Source organism: Callorhinus ursinus, unplaced genomic scaffold, assembly GCF_003265705.2.
Source record: "Callorhinus ursinus isolate GAN/ISIS: 27379988/994484 unplaced genomic scaffold, GSC_fseal_2.0 scaffold4, whole genome shotgun sequence".
NCBI lineage: Eukaryota > Metazoa > Chordata > Mammalia > Carnivora > Otariidae > Callorhinus > Callorhinus ursinus.
In genome coordinates this window covers 52,294,392-52,314,854 of record NW_027397066.1, presented here as the reverse complement: position 1 = coordinate 52,314,854, position 20,463 = coordinate 52,294,392, and the positions used below count along the sequence as shown (strand labels likewise).

Here is a 20,463-nt window from a genome sequence, read left to right as displayed (position 1 = left end):
AACTGACTGAGCCACCCAGGTGCCCCAAAGAATTAAGTTTTAAATTAAAACACAAATCCTTAAATAATAAAATCCTACTCTTTGCACTTATGAGACAGACTCAGTTTTGAACGATACATGATGTGTGTATTTCCCATTCATTCATTCATGCATCCATTCAGCAAATTTCTAGATACCTAAATTTCTAGATACCAACTAATTTTCTGGTAATTCTTTTACAGTAGTGAACTAAATCAAATTAATCCCTACCTTCATGGAGCATACATGTTAAATTCAATTTATGAATAGAAAAGTGGCACTATCATCAACTTGTTACTGTTTCTACTTGAGTGTATTTGCTACTTTGGTATAAATACTGTATGAACTATGAGGCCCATAGCTTGTTCTTTCTTGTTTCCATGTCTTCTCCATGCTTTGTCCATAGTGGCGAATATGGCATGACTTTCCCTTCACTAGGAAATCAATAGGGACTTTGAACCTATATCAAAATATGACTGTGAGAACTACCAGTCAATTACAATTTCATGGAGGTAAACAAAATGCAATTTCAGATACTTTTAGACAATTTGGTTTTATATGCACACTGTGTGTTCTGTAGTACTGCAGAAAATTCTGAGGAACTGGACATGTTTAAGAAAACAAGATAAAGCTGAAAATATGAGCCCTCTGAGCCTGAGTATCACAAAGCTCTGTGATTGAAACAATAAAAGTACACATTGAAGTACCAAAGTCATTATCACCCTATTATGGGTATATAAAACACTAGACAGCTAATTTTTCTCTCCTACAGATCATATCTGTTTCTATTTATTTTAATTTTTTGAAAGACATACTTAAACCTTGAGTTTCATAGTTAATCTTGTTGACAAAATTATTTTTATTTTAAAAGGTTTAAGTTTTTGTATGTATTACTTTGATTTTTACCAGCCATTCATTCCATACATATTTATTGGACCCTCCTCTGTCCCTGTCTCAGGCATTATTCTAGATCTAGAAATTCAGCAGTGACTAGAATAAACAATATCCCTGTCCTCATAAAAATTACATTCTACTTGAGAGGATTGAAAAAAGCAAATCTACATTCAGATATGTGTATCAGGTAGTGCAAGGGCAAGAACTAAGGAGGAAAAAAAAAAAACCCAGAGGAGCAGAGGGTATGTTGAGGAGAGAGGGGAAAGTTGGAAATTGGTTACTTCAGTCATAGAGTGGACAGGAAAGATCTCAGTGAGAAAACCACAGGAGAGGGAGAGAGTCTTGGAGAAGTCAGGGTGAGAAGCACCTCTGAATGATAGAATGCTTGTACAAAGGTCTTCAGCAGAAGTGTGTCTGAAGTGCCCTAAAAACAGAAAGCTGGGGCACAGTTAGCAGGAGGTAAAGTAAGAAAAGATGCAGGGTGCCAGACGATGTTGATCTCTGTATGGAATTCTAGATTTGTCTTCTAATCTTGAGTGAATAAATTATATATATATATTATATAAAAGTTATATAATATATATATACATTCTACATATAATATATAAATTACATATATATACATGTATAAATGTACATATATACATTCTACAAATTAACATATAAATTACATTACATATTAATCTCACCACATGTTTAATACTGTTCAGATAGGGCTATACATTTTTCACTGGTTATACACTATTCACTATCACTGACATCTTTTCTACCTTATTATATGCACATTATAATATACATATTATATACATATCATATACATATCATATAATATACGTGATTTCTCTCTACACACACACAAACACACACACACACAGACACACACTTTCCAGTAGTCCATGATGATCTCTCCTAATCAAAGCTAAAAATTGCAAAAATAAAGATCATCTACATCAAGAAAAATATTAGTCAACACATATTTGTATTGCCAAACCCACAATCTATACATATCTCTACAGACTGACAAAATAGATGTTGAATCAAATATCCATATGTTTGGAATCCAGACACATTAAAATAGCATAGATTTTTTTTTTATTTTCATCAGAAAAGTCATTCAATCGGCACTGACAGATAGCAATGAACATCATAAGTATTTGTGACTTCTAAAAAAATATTTGGAGGAGATGGAACTGAAGGAAAATGTTTCTTTTATTATTAAACAATAACTGACATGCAATATCATTTTAGTTTCAGGCACACAAGATAGTGAGTCAATATTTTTTATACATTACAAAATGATCACGATATCATCTGTCAGCATACGAAATTGTTGCAATATTATTGATTCTATTCCTTATGCTGTACATTACATCCCTGTAACTTATTTATTTTATAACTATAAGTTGATACCTCTTAATCCCCTTCTCTTGTTTCACGTGTCTCCCTCTCCAGCTCTCTGGCAACAACTAGTTTATTTTCAGTATCTGTGAGTCTGTTTCTGTTTTGTTTGTTTTGTTTTTTTTAGCTCCACATATAAGTGAAATCATGTCTTTCTCTATCAGACTTATTTCACTTCATTTACTACCTATTAGATCCATCCACGTTGTCAAAAGATTTCATTTTTTTTGTGGCTGAGTAATATCCCATTGTGTGTATGTGTATGTGTGTGTGTGTGTATGTATACAGGTATATACCATATATATCACATAAGTATATACAACATCTTTTATATTTATTCATCTATTGATGGACACTTTGGTTGCTTCCATGTCTTGGCTATTATAAATAATGCTGCAATGAACATAAGGGTACATGTATCTTTTCAAATTAGTGTTTTCATTCTTTTTTGGAAAGATACCCAGAAGAGGAATTGCTAGATCTTATAGTAGTTCTATTTTTAATATTTTGAGGAATCCATTTCGCTTTCACAGCCACTGGACCAATTTATCCACCAACAGTGCACAAGGCTTTCCTTTTTTCACATCCTAGCCAATACTTGTTATTTCTTGTCTTTTTGATAATAGTCATTCTGACAGGTATGAAGTGGTGTCTCATTGTGGTTTTGATTTGCATTTTTCTGATGATTAGTGACATTGAGCATCTTTTTATATGCCTGTTGACTATCTATGTGTCTTCTCTGGAAAAATGTTTATTCAGATCCTCTGCCCATTTTCTAAATCGGGTTTTTTTTTTTCTTATTGAGTTGTATGAATTCTTTATATATCGTGGATATCAACCTCTTATGAGATATTGGTTTGCAAGTATCTTCTCTTATTCAATAGTTTGCCTTTTCATTTTGTCAATGATTTCCTTTACTGTGCAAAGTTTAGTTTGATGCAGTCTCATTTTTTTACATTTTTACTTTTGTTGCTTTTGCCAGAGGAGACATATCTAAAAAAAAATATCACTAAGAACAGTGTCAAAGAGATTACTGCCTATTTTTTTCTCGTAGGAGTTTTATGTTTCCAATCTTATATTCATTTTAAATTAATTTTGGTGTATAGCATAAGATAATAGTTCAGTTTCATCCTTTCACACATGACTGTCCAATTTTCTGAGCATTATTTATTGAAAAGACTGTTCTTTCCCCATTGTATGTTCTTCCTTCATTTGTCATAAATTAATTGGCCATATATGTGTAGGTTTATATCTGGACTTTCTATTCTAGCCCATTCCATAGATCTATGTGTTTGTTTTTCTTCCAATATCATACTGTTTTGATCACTATAGCCTGGAAGTGTAGTTTGAAATCAACTAGTGTGATACTTCCAGCTCTGTTATTCTTTTTCAAGATTGCTTTGGCTATTTGGGGTCTTTTGTGATTCTGTATACACTTTAGGATAGTTTGTTAAAGTTCTAAAAAAATGTCATTGGTAATTTGGTAGGGATTGCATTGAATCTATAGATTGCTTTGGGTGGTATGGACATTTTAAAAATATTAATTCCTCCAACCCATTAGCATAGCATATGTTTCCATTTATTTGTGTTGTATTCCATTTCTTTCTTATAGTTTTCAGAATACAGATCTTTCACCTCTTTGGTTAAATTTCTTCCTAGGTATTTGTCCTTTTTAATGTATTTGTAAATGTGATCGTTCTCTTAATTTCTATTTCTGTTAGTTCATTATTAGTGTATAGAAACCCAACAGATTTCTGTATATTAATTTTGTATCCTGCAACTTGATTAAAATAATTTATTAATTTTGGTAGCTTTTTTGGTAGAGTCATTAGCTTTTTATATATATAGTATCATGTTATCTGCAAATAATGACACTTTTACTTTTTTCCAATTTGGATGTCTTTTATTTCTTTTTCTTGCCTAATTGTTGTGACTAGGACTTCTAATACTATATTTAATAAACGTTGTGGGAATGCCCATCCTTTTCTTGTTCCTTATCTTAGAGGAAAAACTTTCAGATTAGGAAAATGTTTATTTTATCTGCTATTATTTTCAAGAAATACCACAAGTTTAATGATATATTTTTGAAGGCAATCCCCACTATCTTTAACTGATGATTTTATGAATGATTATAGGACCCACATGATTAAAAAAATTAAAAGAGCCAAAATGTGAAAATATGGTAATATAGATAATCATGTGTACTAGCATAATGGGATATATGTTATGCAGTGTCAATAACTTTAGAAACATGGAAGATATATAAGGTCATCAGGAATGTCTTTATTCTATAAGAAAAGTAAGATCATTTATGTTTCTAAACTTTATAGAGAAAATGTATACTTAAGATTCTCTGTGACTCTAGTTTTAAGAAAATTCTCAGGATACTTGATTTATATTTGTAAAACACTACAATCTGTAGAACTTTTTTATTATATAAAGGAAAGTAAAATTTTCAGGGTAAAGGAAAATTAATTGTTAATGTAGTTCTTGTTAAATTGTTAATGTAATAATTATACTACATTATATCTCATTGTATTTTCAGGGCTCTGTTAATCATGCTACTCTTTTTTTACACTATTTTGCAGCTCCCTCTCCAGTCACCAATGTGAAAAAGGGGAAGATTGCAAAAAACAGCATCTCTTTGTCTTGGCAAGAGCCAGATCGTCCAAATGGAATCATCTTGGAGTACGAAATCAAATATTTTGAAAAGGTGAGAGTAATAGAATAAAGAATGTCCTTTCTTCTTCTGCTTCTTTTTTTTTTCATTTTAGCAGCTGCAATTATCCAATATTTAGAAAAGCATGTTGCAATTTTATGTGTAAATCAATGACAATTGATTCTGCAGGCATGATTATGGAGGTTAGAAATGTATAGGGAGCACTCTATCCGTATTCTTCTGCTGCCAAATCGTTTATGCTGTCGGACTAGTGCCATATAGTCTAACATAAGCTTAATTAAGTTTCACAGCATTAAAAGATGAAGTCATAGGACATTTTGAAAGTGTAAACACTTAAGTTCTTGACCTTCACTACTGACTGCAGTGTACTACAAGGAAAAACACATGTGGTTATAGCCATTAACCCTACATAATACCTATGCTCTTAAGGAGGTATGGGTAGATAAGATGTGAATATAAAGCATAATTTTTAAAATCCATATCAAAAACCTAATACTGTATTAAAATTGTATTTGAAAATTAGAAGGCATAAAATCAGAAAAGTAGACCTCACATTTCCTACATTTTCTCAATTTCTTCTTTCCTGAGTTGTCTCTTAGACCCACTCTTGCATGTTGTGCCATAATAGTTGTTGAGGTCTAAAGGCAACAATTATTCCTTTTCCTTTTTTCTGAATCCACAGCCAAATGAGCTATTGATAAAGAAATATTACAGATGGAAAATAAAGGTGAACTTAAATCTCTAAAGTGGAACTATAGTATATAGCTTAGCTATGCAGTTACCATGGGTCTTCCTATACCTCCCACCCCCATTTTACTTTGATTTTTATACAGTCTGGATCTGAATGACTTACACTACTTAGAACAACCTGACTTCTAGGAGAGGAGAAAAAGATAGAAGCGTGCTCAAACCGTACTCTCACGGGTGGGTAAGAAACTCTGACTCAAGAGTATGTATCCTATGAAAGTAAGAGCAGAAAAGATCACAAACGTATGCAGAGAAGCAGATCCCCCCCAAAAAAGGAAAGGACTCAGCCACATGTACTAAATTGCTTTCCCTAAACTCATGAAAGCATCATTTCTTCTCTTAGAGCGAAGAGTGAAGAGGATAAGAAGAAGTTAAAAACTTACTTTGCAATCACAGAGAAACTGTCCATGCTAGGACATTGGAAAAGAGGGGAGAGGGAATAAATGGTTCTCCTTGTACTAATGCAAAAATATCTGGAAAAATACTTATATTCTATTAATGAAAATTATTTAAAAATTCGACATGTTGTGTATATGCATAGATGAAAGAGTATAGGAAAATATGTTGAAATACATTAAATTAATGCATAGCATATAGAGATTTTTTTAATTGTTTCTTTTATTCATTGATTTAATAATTACCTGTGTAAAGATAATGATAGAGAGTAAAACAGTAGTGGGTGGGGGAAGGGAAACAGTGGGGATGTTTACATATCCTTCCTAGGTGTTGAATGCCTGTACAATGTTCTTATATTGATTTTATAAATAGATGAAAAAATAGCAAATTATTACTTTTGAAGGATTACTTAGTAATCCTCCTAGGAATGACTTGCTGGTAGCATCACAAATAACTATTGGATCATTGGGGAACATAAATGAAGATACTTTTATTTCATAAAAAAATATATTATCAAATACATTATTCACCAAGAATGTCCTAAGAGAGTATCTATGAGACAAAACTTTGTTGGTATAGGGGCACCTGGCTGGCTCAGTCAGTGGAGCATGCAACTCTCGATCTCGGGATTATGAGTTCAATACCCATGTTGGATGTAGAGATTACTTAAAAATAAAATCTTTAGAAAAAACTATGTTGGGATATGGTTTACAGTATTTATTATAAAAAAATAAGACAAATCAAGAAAAATGTTGTGTCATTAATATTCCTCACTGATTCTTGTTTCTCTGGGAGTAGTAGTCCAAATTGTATTTTACATTCTAGAGATCTACAATCTAAACACATGCTCTATCCAAAAATAATTTGTTAAATTAAGGTTTACATCCTTATTTATATTTTTGTAAATTTTATTACTGTATACTAATGAAAAGCAGGAGATATAGATAGATAGATGATAGATAGATATAACATACACTGACTTTTATAAATATTCTGAGTTTCAAGTTTTTATTGTAATTGAAGTTGATTTCAAAAGAAGTTGAAATGCATAATGACATTTAAAAATAATGACACACCAGGGGCGCTGGCTGGCTTAGTCAGTGAAGCACACAACTCTTGATCTTGGGGTTGTGAGTTCGAGCCCCAAATTGGGTATTGAGCCTACTTTAAAAGGATAAATTAGGGGTGCCTGGGTGTCTGAGTCGTTAAGCGTCTGCCTTCGGCTCAGGTCATGATCCCAGGTCTTGGGATCGAGTCCCACATCAGGCTCCCTGCTCAGCAGGAAGCTTGTTTCTCCCTCTCCCACGCCCCCTGCTTGTGGTCCCTCTCCCACTTTGTTTCTCTCTGTCAAATAAATAAATAAAATCTTTAAAAATTAATTAATTAATTAATTAAAAGAAGGGAGTATTTAAAATTTTTTTAAAAAAACTATTCACCAAAACTCTCATTTGAATATACATTGTAGATGAAGTTCTACAGCAAGAAGACTAAAATTTGACATCATTATTTTTTTGTATGATTTTCCTTCCCCTGAAGCAACTAGCTGGACCAATGTATGGTTTTCTTTTTTGTTTCTAATGAAATTATCCTATTTTTCCCCTTTATGAGTAATTTTTCATTGTTTTTACTATTACCAGCATGTGCTTGATTAATACTCAATAAAAGCATGGATTTATCATTCTTTTTTTCTTTTTTTCTTTAAGTTGCTGCTTCTGTTAAACAGAGTTTTTCAACAAGTAGTAGGCAAAGTCCTTTTCTCTTAATATTCCTTCTAATGAATTTTATCCATGTTGTGGAATTATTTTCTTCATAGTTCTAAAATTAGTTCATGAAAATTTAGTTTTACATTTAATATCTTACATTTAATGCCGTGTTAATGCATTCTATTATCTGCATAACTCAACATAAGAAAAAATAACTTAGGAAAATATTTCTATATATAGTTTCAGTAAATGAAGAGCAAGTTGTCCATTTACATTTATTAAAAGCAGCAAAACCTTTATATATTATTTGGGGGAATTTATTAACTTCTCTTGGTCAGTGTTTTCCTTTTTATGGTGAAAATATTAACTCCCAGAACTTTTTGCCAAGCAAAATTATTGAGCATACCAACAAAATACATGAAAGTTTTTTTAACACTTTTGGGGGGAAAAAAAAGGAAAAAGAAGAAAAGGATAATGAGCTTTTATAGCATGTACTGAGGTGGGGGTCCTGATAGGTTTCCCGAGCTCATTTTGAACCTTCAGAATGACACCACCATTTTATTGGATGGCTCTTGGCCAGACACAGGTGGCAGAGCTTTCCAGGGCTCCTGCATTTGCCAACTGGCATTACTACCTGCCATTGCCCTGCTCTAATAGAGGTCATTGGGCCTCTCTGCTCCTGCATGGTGATGGGCCCATTGCCATCTCTTAATTAAAGGCAGAGGCAAAGGGACCTGCCCCTTGGCAGGGTGTTTGCCAGCTGGCTCCTTCTGCTGAGGCCCTCCCCTCGCTGCATGTGAACAGTGTTTGTTAAGCAGCTGGGGAATGTAGCTCATTTGCTCAGCTGGAGCACGAAGGCAGCAAAAGCCATTGCCCTGACCGGGATCTGGCAGCCGGGTGGTCGTGGGTGTTGAAGATGTATATATAGGGTTTGTGATAAAAAGGAAATTATAATATGACCGTGACTGAAAGGAGTGGAACAGAAGCAAATTTTGAAAGATACTTAGGTAATTCAAAATCGGTATTTACGGTTTTCGATCCCTTAGATATATGCTTTAGTGAGTCCCTCTGACACTAGAGATTTCAACTGACCCAGAGAGAAAATGTGCAATTAGAACTCCGATAAAGAACCACTTAGATATATCTGTTAATATATAAATCAGAATGTTGCATAATTTTGTGCAATTGATATTAGGTCATGCATTATTTCAAGGAGCAGCGTGCCAGTTTCCTTACAATGTTTCCTACCCCCCTGATTTGGCAAAAATGTCAACTACTAATAATTTTACAAGATATATTAATTGTGACTTCAATAGTTAGGAGTTTACAACAAACTTTTTATTAAATTTGCCATCATGATACAGACTCAAGTCGAATTTACCTAGAACTGGTTATGTTGTGGAGATTGTGCTGGGTGCTATGTATAGCATCTCTATCTCCATCTCTATTACTCACAAGCCTCTTAAATAATTTTGTCCCATTTTAAAGAAGAAAAAACTGAGGTTGAGTTGTATATCCACATTTGCACACTTCTTAGACAATAGCATGACATGAATTCTAACCCTGATATTCCTGTGCTCTTTTATAAAACAAACAAAAAATCTCCTACTTTACATTATGTTAATGTTTTATGTAAAATCATAATTATATCAAATATACCAGAATCTTTAGTTTTGTCTAGATTTTTACACCAATTTCTCTTTAAACAAAATGCAAATAATAACAAACAGGTATTTTATCATTTCTTACTGAAATTACTGCTTCAGTCATAGCCAAAGTGAAAAATATAACCTTATTGAGAAAGTCTTGCATATTCAGTCTTAAGCTTGAGCAGCCACAGAACATCAGTACATTACTAGGTAAAATTTTATAGGATTTAATGACCTACTTTAAATCCTTTGCAAAAATCTAGTAATATTTCCTAAACACCTTAAAGACCTAGCACTTAAATTAATCTGTGCATCAAAAAAAAATTAAGAAAATAGTTGTTTGTTTAAAGTGAATTGGAAAACCTATTTGCATTAGAAATTAGAACATACCTATTTAGATAGAAATTTGGATGAACTTAACCCTAAGATAATTCTCTATGTTTGACTGTATTAAATGAAGAATGGTAAAACTGCTTTAAAAATCATTTTTGGGGGCGCCTGGGTGGCTCAGTTGGTTAAGCGACTGCCTTCGGCTCAGGTCATGATCCTGGAGTCCCGGGATCGAGTCCCACATCAGGCTCCCTGCTCAGGGGGGAGTCTGCTTCTCCCTCTAACCCTCTTCCCTCTCATGCTCTGTATCTCTCATTCTCTCTCTCTCAAATAAATAAAATCTTAAAAAAAATCATTTTTGGTAGGTTGTATACTTTAGATTGTATTGGTGGTAGAATAGAAAGTGATTAGCAATTCACTTTGATGTGTCAAAGTAGAAAAAATTTAAATAAAAATTATGACAATTAAAACACGTATTCTCTAGTTTATTTATTTATTTTTAAAGATTTATTTATTTATTTATTTGAAAGAGAGAGAATGAGAGAGAGAGAGCACATGAGAGGGGGGAGGGTCAGAGGGAGAAGCGGGCTCCCTGCTCGGCAGGGATTCAATCCAGGGACTCCAGGATCATGACCTGAGCCAAAGGCAGTCGCTTAACCAACTGAGCCACCCAGGCGCCCTATTCTCTAGTTTATTAAGTGTTTTCACATACATTACTTTTTTCATTCTTACAACATCTCTGTGAAGATATCCAGGCACCAATATCCCAACTTTACAGATAAGAAAACTAAGGATAAAAGTAAAAATGGACTTGCTGTATTTTAGCACATGCTTTCTGTGTCCACACTAAAGTCACAGCACGGTATGCTACTATTGATTGTAAACTTCAAGGGAGAAGGAGCATGGTTTGCATTTATTTTGCATTTTAATAGTGTTATGAAGATTAAATAATAACCATATTCCCTATTGGGATGCTTGAGAAGTAATTGTTATATTTTTGTTTTCAATTTTTTTTCTCATTTCAGAAAAAAAAATCCTTTACATGTTATTCCATTAGATCTTTAAAAAAAACCTCAATACATGTTTCTATTAGTAAAATAAAATTTCATGAAATGATCTAGAAAATGATGGTTTACAGTCATCAATCAAGATACTGTAAGTAAAGACCAGTTCCTAAAAATGGGGGAAAGAATCTCTAACCATTACCTATCAATTCATCCTGTAATATCTATCAGAAATGTAATAATTGTGGGAGCACCTTAAGGAAATACAAGTGTAGTCAAGAATTCACACAGAAAAATACAAGGGAGGAGAAAGTTCAGAACAGGGACTTTGTGTGTTTAGATTTTTGTAAGTTTCAGATTCAGTGTGTCGGTCTAAGATTCAGTGTGGTAACCTCAGAGGTAAGGAGAAGTTATGTGTGGTTAGTCTAGATTTTGGTAGCAGTCAAAATAGGAACAGTTTCCAAAACTATCTTTTCAGTGATATTTTTTTTTCACTCCACCTCCATTCACTACTCACCCAGCTCAAACAAAAAAAACGTGAAAAAATAGAAAGCTTTTTAAAAAGAAAAAAAATTCCTTCAGTTTTTCTTTAGTAATCTCTGTTTAGAATTAATGAATTGAAATTAAAGTTCTCATTCTTCTCCCAAGCCCTAAATATAATTAGAAATCAAATTCACCAGAGATATAAAGCATAAGTCCTACCTGGCAATATCTGAGACCTTGCCACCATTCTCTGTGAAGAGGCAGCATGTTAGATGTGCTCCAATAAAACATTTATGAGAAAAATAAACTCACAAATACCAATACTAAAATAGAGTCTGTAAAATAATTCATCTCCTGCAAATCATATTTTAAAAGTTTACAGATTCATTTGTGCCGAAGACAAGTATGGTGGGTGACTGGATAACATGTTATCTATCCACCATCTTTGAGTTCTAGGAAACACTTTCATGTTTTATATAGATAACACACCTAGGATGTATAGTTTTGTTTTTTTTTTCTTAAAGATTGTATTTGTACTAATAGCAAGTTTATTAGTTTCTGATTTTCTGATTTATGATTCTAAGTTTTGTCGTCATTAGTAATTCATATGTTGACTTTTTTATTGTATGTACATGTGTAATCCAAGGACCAAGAAACCAGCTATACAATTATCAAGTCTAAAGAGACAACTGTAACTGCAGAGGGCTTGAAACCAGCTTCGGTGTATGTCTTCCAAATTCGGGCACGCACAGCAGCAGGCTATGGTGTCTTCAGTCGAAGATTTGAGTTTGAAACCATCCCAGTGTGTAAGTCATTTTAATTACGTCAACGTGTGTCTCTGTAATGGTTACCAGAAAAAAGTCAGTGGATCAATACTCTCCCTGGGCATTCTGTCAGTCTCCTGCTCCTCTCTGTCTCCCAGGCATGACCCCTTCGGGTAGGAAGCATCTGTCATGCTATTATGGTAGGTTAGTGGGTTAACACATCGGTCCCTGCTCCTCATCACATTTAGTCTACGGGGAGATGAAACATCAAGAGATTCTTAAGAAATGTTTAAACCTGCTTTTAAAGACTTTCTTTCCACAGCTGTCATACTTTATTGAATTATTGCCATTTACTTTTACTTCTTTTATTGAACAATGTTATCAGGCTTAGTCTTTCTATGGAAATTCTACAGGGAGCATGCATTAAGTATTAAGTTTGGCAAGAAAATGGCGCTCTTAGCAACCAATCTGATCATTTTGAAAAATCAAAATCTCTGGCAGTATCTCTGAGTGAAGGATCTAGAAATATTCTGGAAAACATTTCTTGTACCATTTTTTAAATAAAGTAGCATAAAACATTTTTCTCTTTAGCATCTAACAAAATATTTAGATTACTTGTCCTAAAGCACACATTGAAAGCAAGATTAGAAGAAAACAATAGCTTGCTTTTATTTATAGTTGAAAAACTGACACTATTAGTATTTGTTTATGAAGAAAATAACATACAGGAGGAGTGTGAAATGTCAAATGTGTGTGTGTATGTATTTTCATTTTGTGCATGACAGTTAAGAATAGAGACTATGGACTCTGAGCAACAAACTGAGAGTTCTAGAGGGCAGGGGTTGGGGGGGAAGGGTTAGCCTGGTGATGGGTATTAAAGAGGGTTCGTACTGAATGGAGCACTGGGTGTTATGCGCAAACAATGAATCATGGAACAGTACATCAGAAACTAATGATGTAATGTATGGTGATTAACATGACATAATAAAATTAAAAAAAAAGAATACTGGCTTTAATGAGTTACCAATACTAAGAAAATTCTATCTGATCATTCAGGTATGTTAGGACAGAAAATTATCTGAAGATCATTACCTTGAACATACACTTTAAAAAGAGTTTTCTAATTGGTTACTCAATTCATAATGATGATGCATGGTGTTATTGATTTGCTTAATTTTTAAAATTTATAAATTTTAATTTATAAGTAGGTCATAAAATTGTTATGAAGGGCTTTTCTTTTTCATCTCAATTATCTTGTATGTCATTCATATGGTCCTAAAACCAAATGCAAACTGTAAGCACAGGAATATAAAATCTTTATTTTAGAAAGGCTATTTAACATAAGGATTTGGATGGAAAAATCTCAGAGTGGTCTTTCTCTCTCAAGCTTTAGTTTATATTTTATAACTGCCTATTATCCACTTTGTTATGCATATAAATAATATGTTTAAAATTGGCCCCATATGTCATCCCTTTTCCCAACAGCAGTGATAAAAATGCACCAACAAATAAACTTAGCATGAATGAAACCATCTAGCCAATCTAGTTAACTTTTTTTTTTTCTGGTTTCTTTTAACATAAATTGTCCTGAAACTTTGAGGCTGTCACTGAATTTTTCTTAACTCCCACTTGCTAAGATTTACCAAGCACCTTTGTGTTTCTTTTATGATTTTTTTTCTCCAAAGCATCACTTCCTTTCATGCAATTCTTACCTACTTGATTCAAATCTGTATAACCCAATTGCTGGAATAATGCTATTCTGTTTTTTAATTTTTTTTATTTTTTTAAAGATTTTATTTTTTTGAGAGAGAGAGAATGAGAGATAGAGAGCACATGAGAGGGGGGAGGGTCAGAGGGAGAAGCAGACTCCCTGCCGAGTAGGGAGCCTGATGTGGGACTTGATCCTAGGACTCCAGGATCATGACCTGAGCTAAAGGCAGTTGCTTAACCAACTGAGCCACCCAGGCACCCTATTCTATTTTTTTAATGAAATTTTTATTTAGATAAGTTGAGTTTTACATGCAATTGTAAGTAACAGTGCAGAATGGACTCTTGTACAATTTGCTCAGTTTCCCCCAATGGTAAAATTTGGCAAAACTATAGCATAATATCACATTCAGAATACTGACATTGATGCAATACACCAATCTTATTCACATTTCTTTCTACTCCTTTGTGTGTGTGTATAGAAACAGGTGAGTGTATTAAGTTGGATACAGTTTAGTCAGTTGTATAGATTTGTATATCTACCACAAAAGTCAAGATGCTGAAGAGTGCCAACATCACAAAGATCCCTCGGGTTGCCCTTTTCTGTTTTATTGAACAATGGGATAGTTCTTGTGCTTTTGGAATAGTTCTTGTGCTATAACTAATCACCGACAACCACTAATTTCTAAACATCCATTTCAAAAAATATGATATTTCAGAAATGTTCTATACATGGAATCATACAGTATGTGACAGTTTAGAATTGACTTAATTCTCTGGAGATTCATCTAAATTATTATGTATATCAAGTTTGTTTCTTTTTATTTTTGAGTGTGTTATGTGTGGACCACAGTTTATTTAAAAATTCACCTGTTGAAGGACATCTGGGTTAATACCAGTTTTGCTATTACCAAAAAACATGCTATGAATATTCATGTACATGTTTTGCTTTGATCTAAGTTTTCAGTTCCCTGGGATAAATACCCAAGAGTACAATTGCTACATCATATGGCAATTTTATTTTTAATTTTGTAAGAAATTGACAAATGGATTTCCAGAGTGACTATACCATTTTACAGTCCCACTAGCAATGTATGAGTTATCAGTTTATCCACATTTTCATCAGCATTTGCTGTTCTCACTATATTTTTCTTGTAGTCATTTTGGACAGGTGGGTAGTGATATCTCATTACGGTTTTAATTTGAAATCTCTGATGGTTAATGATGTTCAACATCTTTTCATGTGCATATTTGCCTGCCATGCTTTTAAATATCCCCATTAACTCCTATGTACTCATATTATATATCAAAAATTATAGCTTTGATCAAATTATCTTAATCAAGAAAATTAACAGATAGTTACAGCTGTGGTAGAAAGATCCCAAATTCTTAGCCTGGTCTTCAAAAACCCTTATAATCTGGCTTTAACAAATCTTTTCAGCTTCATGATTAACTATTCAAATACAGAGCTAAAATGTGGAGAATATCTATGTAATATGGGTTTTCAATCAGGAGTATGAGAAGCAAAATAAGGTAATCAGTGTGATTTCTCAGTGTATGCTACCTTAAATTTTCCAGGGACAATGTGTAAGTATATAATAATTGAAGAAAAAGGAATATTGTTTACTAAAGACAATTAATGTTTATAACATATATCCTTTTAATAGTAGTATGTTATGTTGCCCCAAATTTGCTTTTAAGCATTCCCTAAATATTCCTCAGCAATTCTTTCAAAACTACATGACATAAAAAAAAAATAGGAAATGTGAGTGACTAGAGGTTTATATCTTTAAAGATTAAAAACCTTAATGATATATTAAAACAATAATCATGGACCATACTGGGCTTATAACTTTTTTTCCTTGAAGAAGTAGGAGGGCATTGACAGTACCTTATCAATTCTATATATTTTCAAGTTAGTTGATATATTGGGGATATTATTGATTCTGTGAGAACAAACAAAGGAATAAATAGTACAAAATCTTGATGAATTATTTTTACTAGAAAGTTCACAAAATAATTAGTACATTCGAAATAGTAAAATAATCAAAGCCCATCAAAGAAATTAGAAAATGCTGAAATTTTTCTATAAAATGAAAATGTATTATTTAAATTCTTCCTCATAGGCCCTTGATTTAATCGTCTATTATACAAAAGATCTGATTTAGGTGAACAGTAGATAAAAACATGTAAATATGAACCTATGTAACTTGGCACTACTAAAAATATTTTCATATTTTCATAAAATCTATTAATTTAAGCATTTGAAAAATTTTGGTATGCTATTAAAAGTTACTTTATTGCAAGATATTAACCCAAACCATGTATATTTTAACATATTGTTAAATTATATTAGATCTTGTCAATTATTAAAAATGAAGCATTTGAGAATATGGGGCATCCATATTTTTTCTCAAAATTAATATTTGGTCAGTCTAAAATTGTCCTATTTTTATCCCTACCTCTGATTAATCATGCCTGCTTCCTCCAAAACTAAATCTCAGAGTGCCAAAATGGCTCACTGAGACCAGGAAGATTTGTTAGAATTTTGTTACAAGGGCTTTTGAATGCTAGATGGAGAATTTGGAATTTTTTTTTTTTCATAGGCAGTGAGTACTTGTTAACTTTTTGGTCAGAGAAACATGATCAAAGTGATATTTTTGGATATTTATGTGAGTACACAGAAGGCAAAGGGGACACTTAAAATGCCGATGAACCATATGCCGGCAGATTTGAATCAAATAGGTGACTGTTAGATGAAAAAATATAATTCATGGGGAAAAACAAAAGAAACAGAGAAAATGTTTATTAATTAATAGGCAAGTAGAAATTAAGAAAAATTCAGTGATAGTTAAAAGAAACCAGGAGAAAAGAGATCAAATTAGTCTGGTTCGTGGTTTGATTTATGGTTATGTTTATTTATTGATGTGTTTTTGTTAATACCCTTGGGAGTGGATGTGGTAAAAGGGCCAATTTTAAACATGTTGTTTTTATATGAAAACACAATCCAAATAAAAAGAAAGCAGTCTTTTTTTGTTTTAATAGAGTGGAGCTTGGAAGAGAAATAAGACTTGGAAACATAAATTTGAGACTCATCAGCTCATAGTTAACTGATGCCATATGCAAAGAAGTATCCATGAGAGGTAGGGAGAAAAGAAAGAAGGAAGGGAGAAAGACAGAGTGAAGAGCTAAGGAAGTGTGAAGGATTAAGAGCCAGCATTCATCAGAAATTGTTCATGCATAAGATGTGGAGCGAGAATGTGAAGCCAACAGAACTGACAAAGTAGTACTTCAGAGTGGGGGAAAAAGAGAAAACAGCTCATCTGATGTCATAGAAACCGAGAGGAGCAGAATCTCAAGGTTGAAGTTTATGTTCAACAAGATCAAATGCCTTATAGTGCATGGTAAGGTAAATGGAGAAGTACTTATTGCATGTAGCCAGAATATCACACATAGAACTCAAAGACAGGAGAAGTTTCAGAGAGAATTTACACTGGTTATCAGAAAAATGAGGCTGGTTCTAGATAACTTAGTCAAGATGCTGAAAAATAAGAAAGAATAAGAGTGATAAACAAGGGCGCCTGGGTGGCTCAGTTGGTTAAGCGACTGCCTTCGGCTCAGGTCATGATCCTGGAGTCCCGGGATCGAGTCCCGCATCGGGCTCCCCGCTCAGTGGGGAGTCTGCTTCTCTCTCTGACCCTCTTCCCTCTTGTGCTCTCTATCTCTCATTCTCTCTCTCTCTCTGTCTCTCTCAAATAAATAAATAAAATTAAAAAAAAAAAGAGTGATAAACAAAGCAGGATCAGAAAGCAATATGTAGAAATATTATCTACTATTTATTTAAGGCTGGCAATAATTGAAGCACTATGCTAAATATTATCTCTAAACAGAATTGTAATGATCCAGGAATATTATCCCTATTTGGAGATTAATGAAATGAGACTTGATAAGGTTAAGTACTTTGCTTTGGCCTATATACCTAGTAAATGTTGGACCTGTTTTCAAATTTCAATTGAACCAACATCAGTAAGGTTAGGTATAAGGATCTGCGTCCCCTTAGGAGAATTATGTGTTCAGGCTTGTAGATAGCAGAGAAATAGCCTGTAAGGGAATGAAAATCTCTCCTGGAGGAGATTGTTGAAGGATCCAGGTCTTAGAAGAGACAGGAAGGATTCTAACTTTGGAGTTAGGTAAAACAAAGGAAAACTGTATAACCCATACAGTTTGATTTAACCATGGAGTTCAGACTTGATCACTCTTTTTTATCTATAAAGTTTAACATTTCTGAAACATGAGAAGTGGTAATAAATTAGTGGTTTGAGAAAATGAGGAGGACTCATTATGGGGATGATTTTGTCAGGAAATTAATAAGAGAGAATCAAAATAATTGGAATAGCAGTTAGAGCCCAATAAAAATAACATGTATACAGACCAAGTCTGCATGATTTTCTCTAGGAACATGCCCCTTACCAAAAAGAAAATTAAAGAACTAAGAAAAAGCAGTGGTATAAATAATCTGAGTTTAGAGATTATAAAAGCAAATCTTGGGTCTAGGCTCTTTGCGATAGTGGAGTAGCTTTGCCCTACCCATTTATACTGCTCACCAGCTTTGAATTCCCTACCACAGACTTCAGCATCAGATAATAGGAGAGAAAAATCAAGATAAGGAACCACTGAACCACAACTGTTATTATCCAAGAAAAGGGGGGGGTAAGAACATAGATTTAGATTATCAATTAAGTCTTTTTCATACACGAACAAGCTATTGTTGATATTGGGTTTAAAGACTGATCTGAAAGGGTTAAAAGTGTAGCTCAAGTGCAAGAAGTGTCAGTCAGTCAATTTTGTTTTGAAAGAATCAAAAGAGAGGTGACAATAATAGAAAGGGAAGTGTATGGCTGTCCAAAACTATTGATGGGGCCAAGATCTGATAAGGGGCTATAAGAAAGAAAACATGGAAAGTATAGTTGTTATTACTTTTGATAACTTAAAATTTGTTATGAAGGTGAGCTAACACCACTCTGAATTTATCAAAAATGATTATATTGTTAAACAGTAGCATAGTATGTATCTTATTGAGTGTTTTTTGAGAACATTAGTAAAATTTATTTTGCTCTATAAGTTTCTTATTTTAATAATGCATAGTTGTTGGCACAAAATTAACATCCCCGTGCTTTTTGAGGTACAACTGTCTACTCATGTCCATATTCCTCTTATTATGGTAATTGTACTGTTAAAATGTAGGATATTTCAACTAAATCCATGTATTTAAAAAAAGATGGTGTAAATAAACCTACTCTTAGCAGACTTCTCAAAGTTCTAAATGTGTGCCTTGATATCTTTCAAAAAGTAGTCCTACACATAAAGTATACTCACTGATTATATTCTGATTGAAATCACAGTTTTTAAACTTATATTAGGAAAAGTGATATTATATTAACTTCACTGAAATCATAGCCAGAACATTTTGGTGTTCAAGCTATGTCTATGAGGAAAAAAAAAAAAAAGTCCTGTCTGAGGTACCAAGATTTTTTTTTCTAGCGAATAGCCACATGTGAACTCTAAAATGTCAAATCTTATATACTTAGCACCTCCTATTCAGATGAAGGTGTTTGATCTCAAGGACTAAGTTGCATTTTATCTTGCAAACCCAAGATCCCTAGATAAATACTATGCAAACGATTAAATTCATTTTTTATGATGACAAAGAAATAATCAGTGACTTAGTGATTCTTTCAAATTTCCATTTGGAGAGTAAATATTTTCTCCTAAAGATGTCTTTTCAATTACACACCATTGAGCAGAGATATGAAGAGGAAATCTCGGCCAAGTGTGGGGGAATTGCTTAAACCACGCATCGATTACTGACTATTAAGCAGCTCTTATTTGAATGCATATGATCTCTTTAACCACGGGCTCCATTTCCTGTGTCTCCTATCAGCAGTTGCAGCATCCAGCGATCAAAGCCAGATTCCTATAATTGCTGTGTCTGTGACAGTGGGAGTCATTTTGTTGGCAGTGGTTATCGGCTTCCTCCTCAGTGGAAGGTAAGAAAGGAAGCTGTGATTTTGAACTTTTGCAGCTGATCTCTTCTTTACCTTGATCTGACCATTTGGCTGTTAAGCACATCCCAAAACCAATCAGGCAAGCAATGTATCAGCAGATAACTTCAGTGTCTGATGTATTTTTAAGCTTTACCTTGTCCATGTTAAGTGCTAACTTTTAAGTACAGAATTTCTCTTTTTCAGGTATGCTGTCTTCACAAGAGTTAATTATTAACTTGTTATTATTTATTCTGCCTTTAATCATATTTTTTCTAATATAGTTTTTAAATGTGAGTTTTTTCCCTCAAAATTATTTATAGTTTTCTGCTTCAATTTTAGTGTTTGGGAAGGCCTGTGCCTGTGCCTGGTAGATTCAGAGGAATAGGGACTAATAATTCTACTTAGCCAGCATTCTATCCTAACAGGGTGATGGATACCAAACAGATACTCTGGCAAACCAACATTCTGAGAAGTAACCAACCCTTTTTCATGACTGCTTTTATTTTCAGCTTCTGAATGATTTCAATCTGAATACATCAATCATAGCATGTACTGATTTAAAATGAATTGTACTGAATATTGTATCAATAGATACATTAACATGTGTGTTACACATCTACATTTTTCATTTTGAACAAAAATAAAA

The 20,463-nt window shown here is 33.2% G+C and overlaps 1 protein-coding gene across 11 annotated transcripts in view; it reads left to right on the top strand.

Annotated features, from left to right (window-relative positions):
- The window catches only part of EPHA5 (EPH receptor A5), a 347,875-nt gene that overhangs the window by 246,321 nt on the left and 81,091 nt on the right, over positions 1-20,463 (top strand). For all 11 annotated transcript variants that reach the window (XM_073891747.1, XM_073891746.1, XM_025887325.2 and 8 more), the window contains 3 exons: positions 4,899-5,023; positions 11,949-12,108; positions 19,715-19,820. In XM_073891747.1, the coding sequence (XP_073747848.1) occupies positions 4,899-5,023; positions 11,949-12,108; positions 19,715-19,820 (391 nt within the window). The remainder of the gene's footprint in view (positions 1-4,898; positions 5,024-11,948; positions 12,109-19,714; positions 19,821-20,463) is intronic.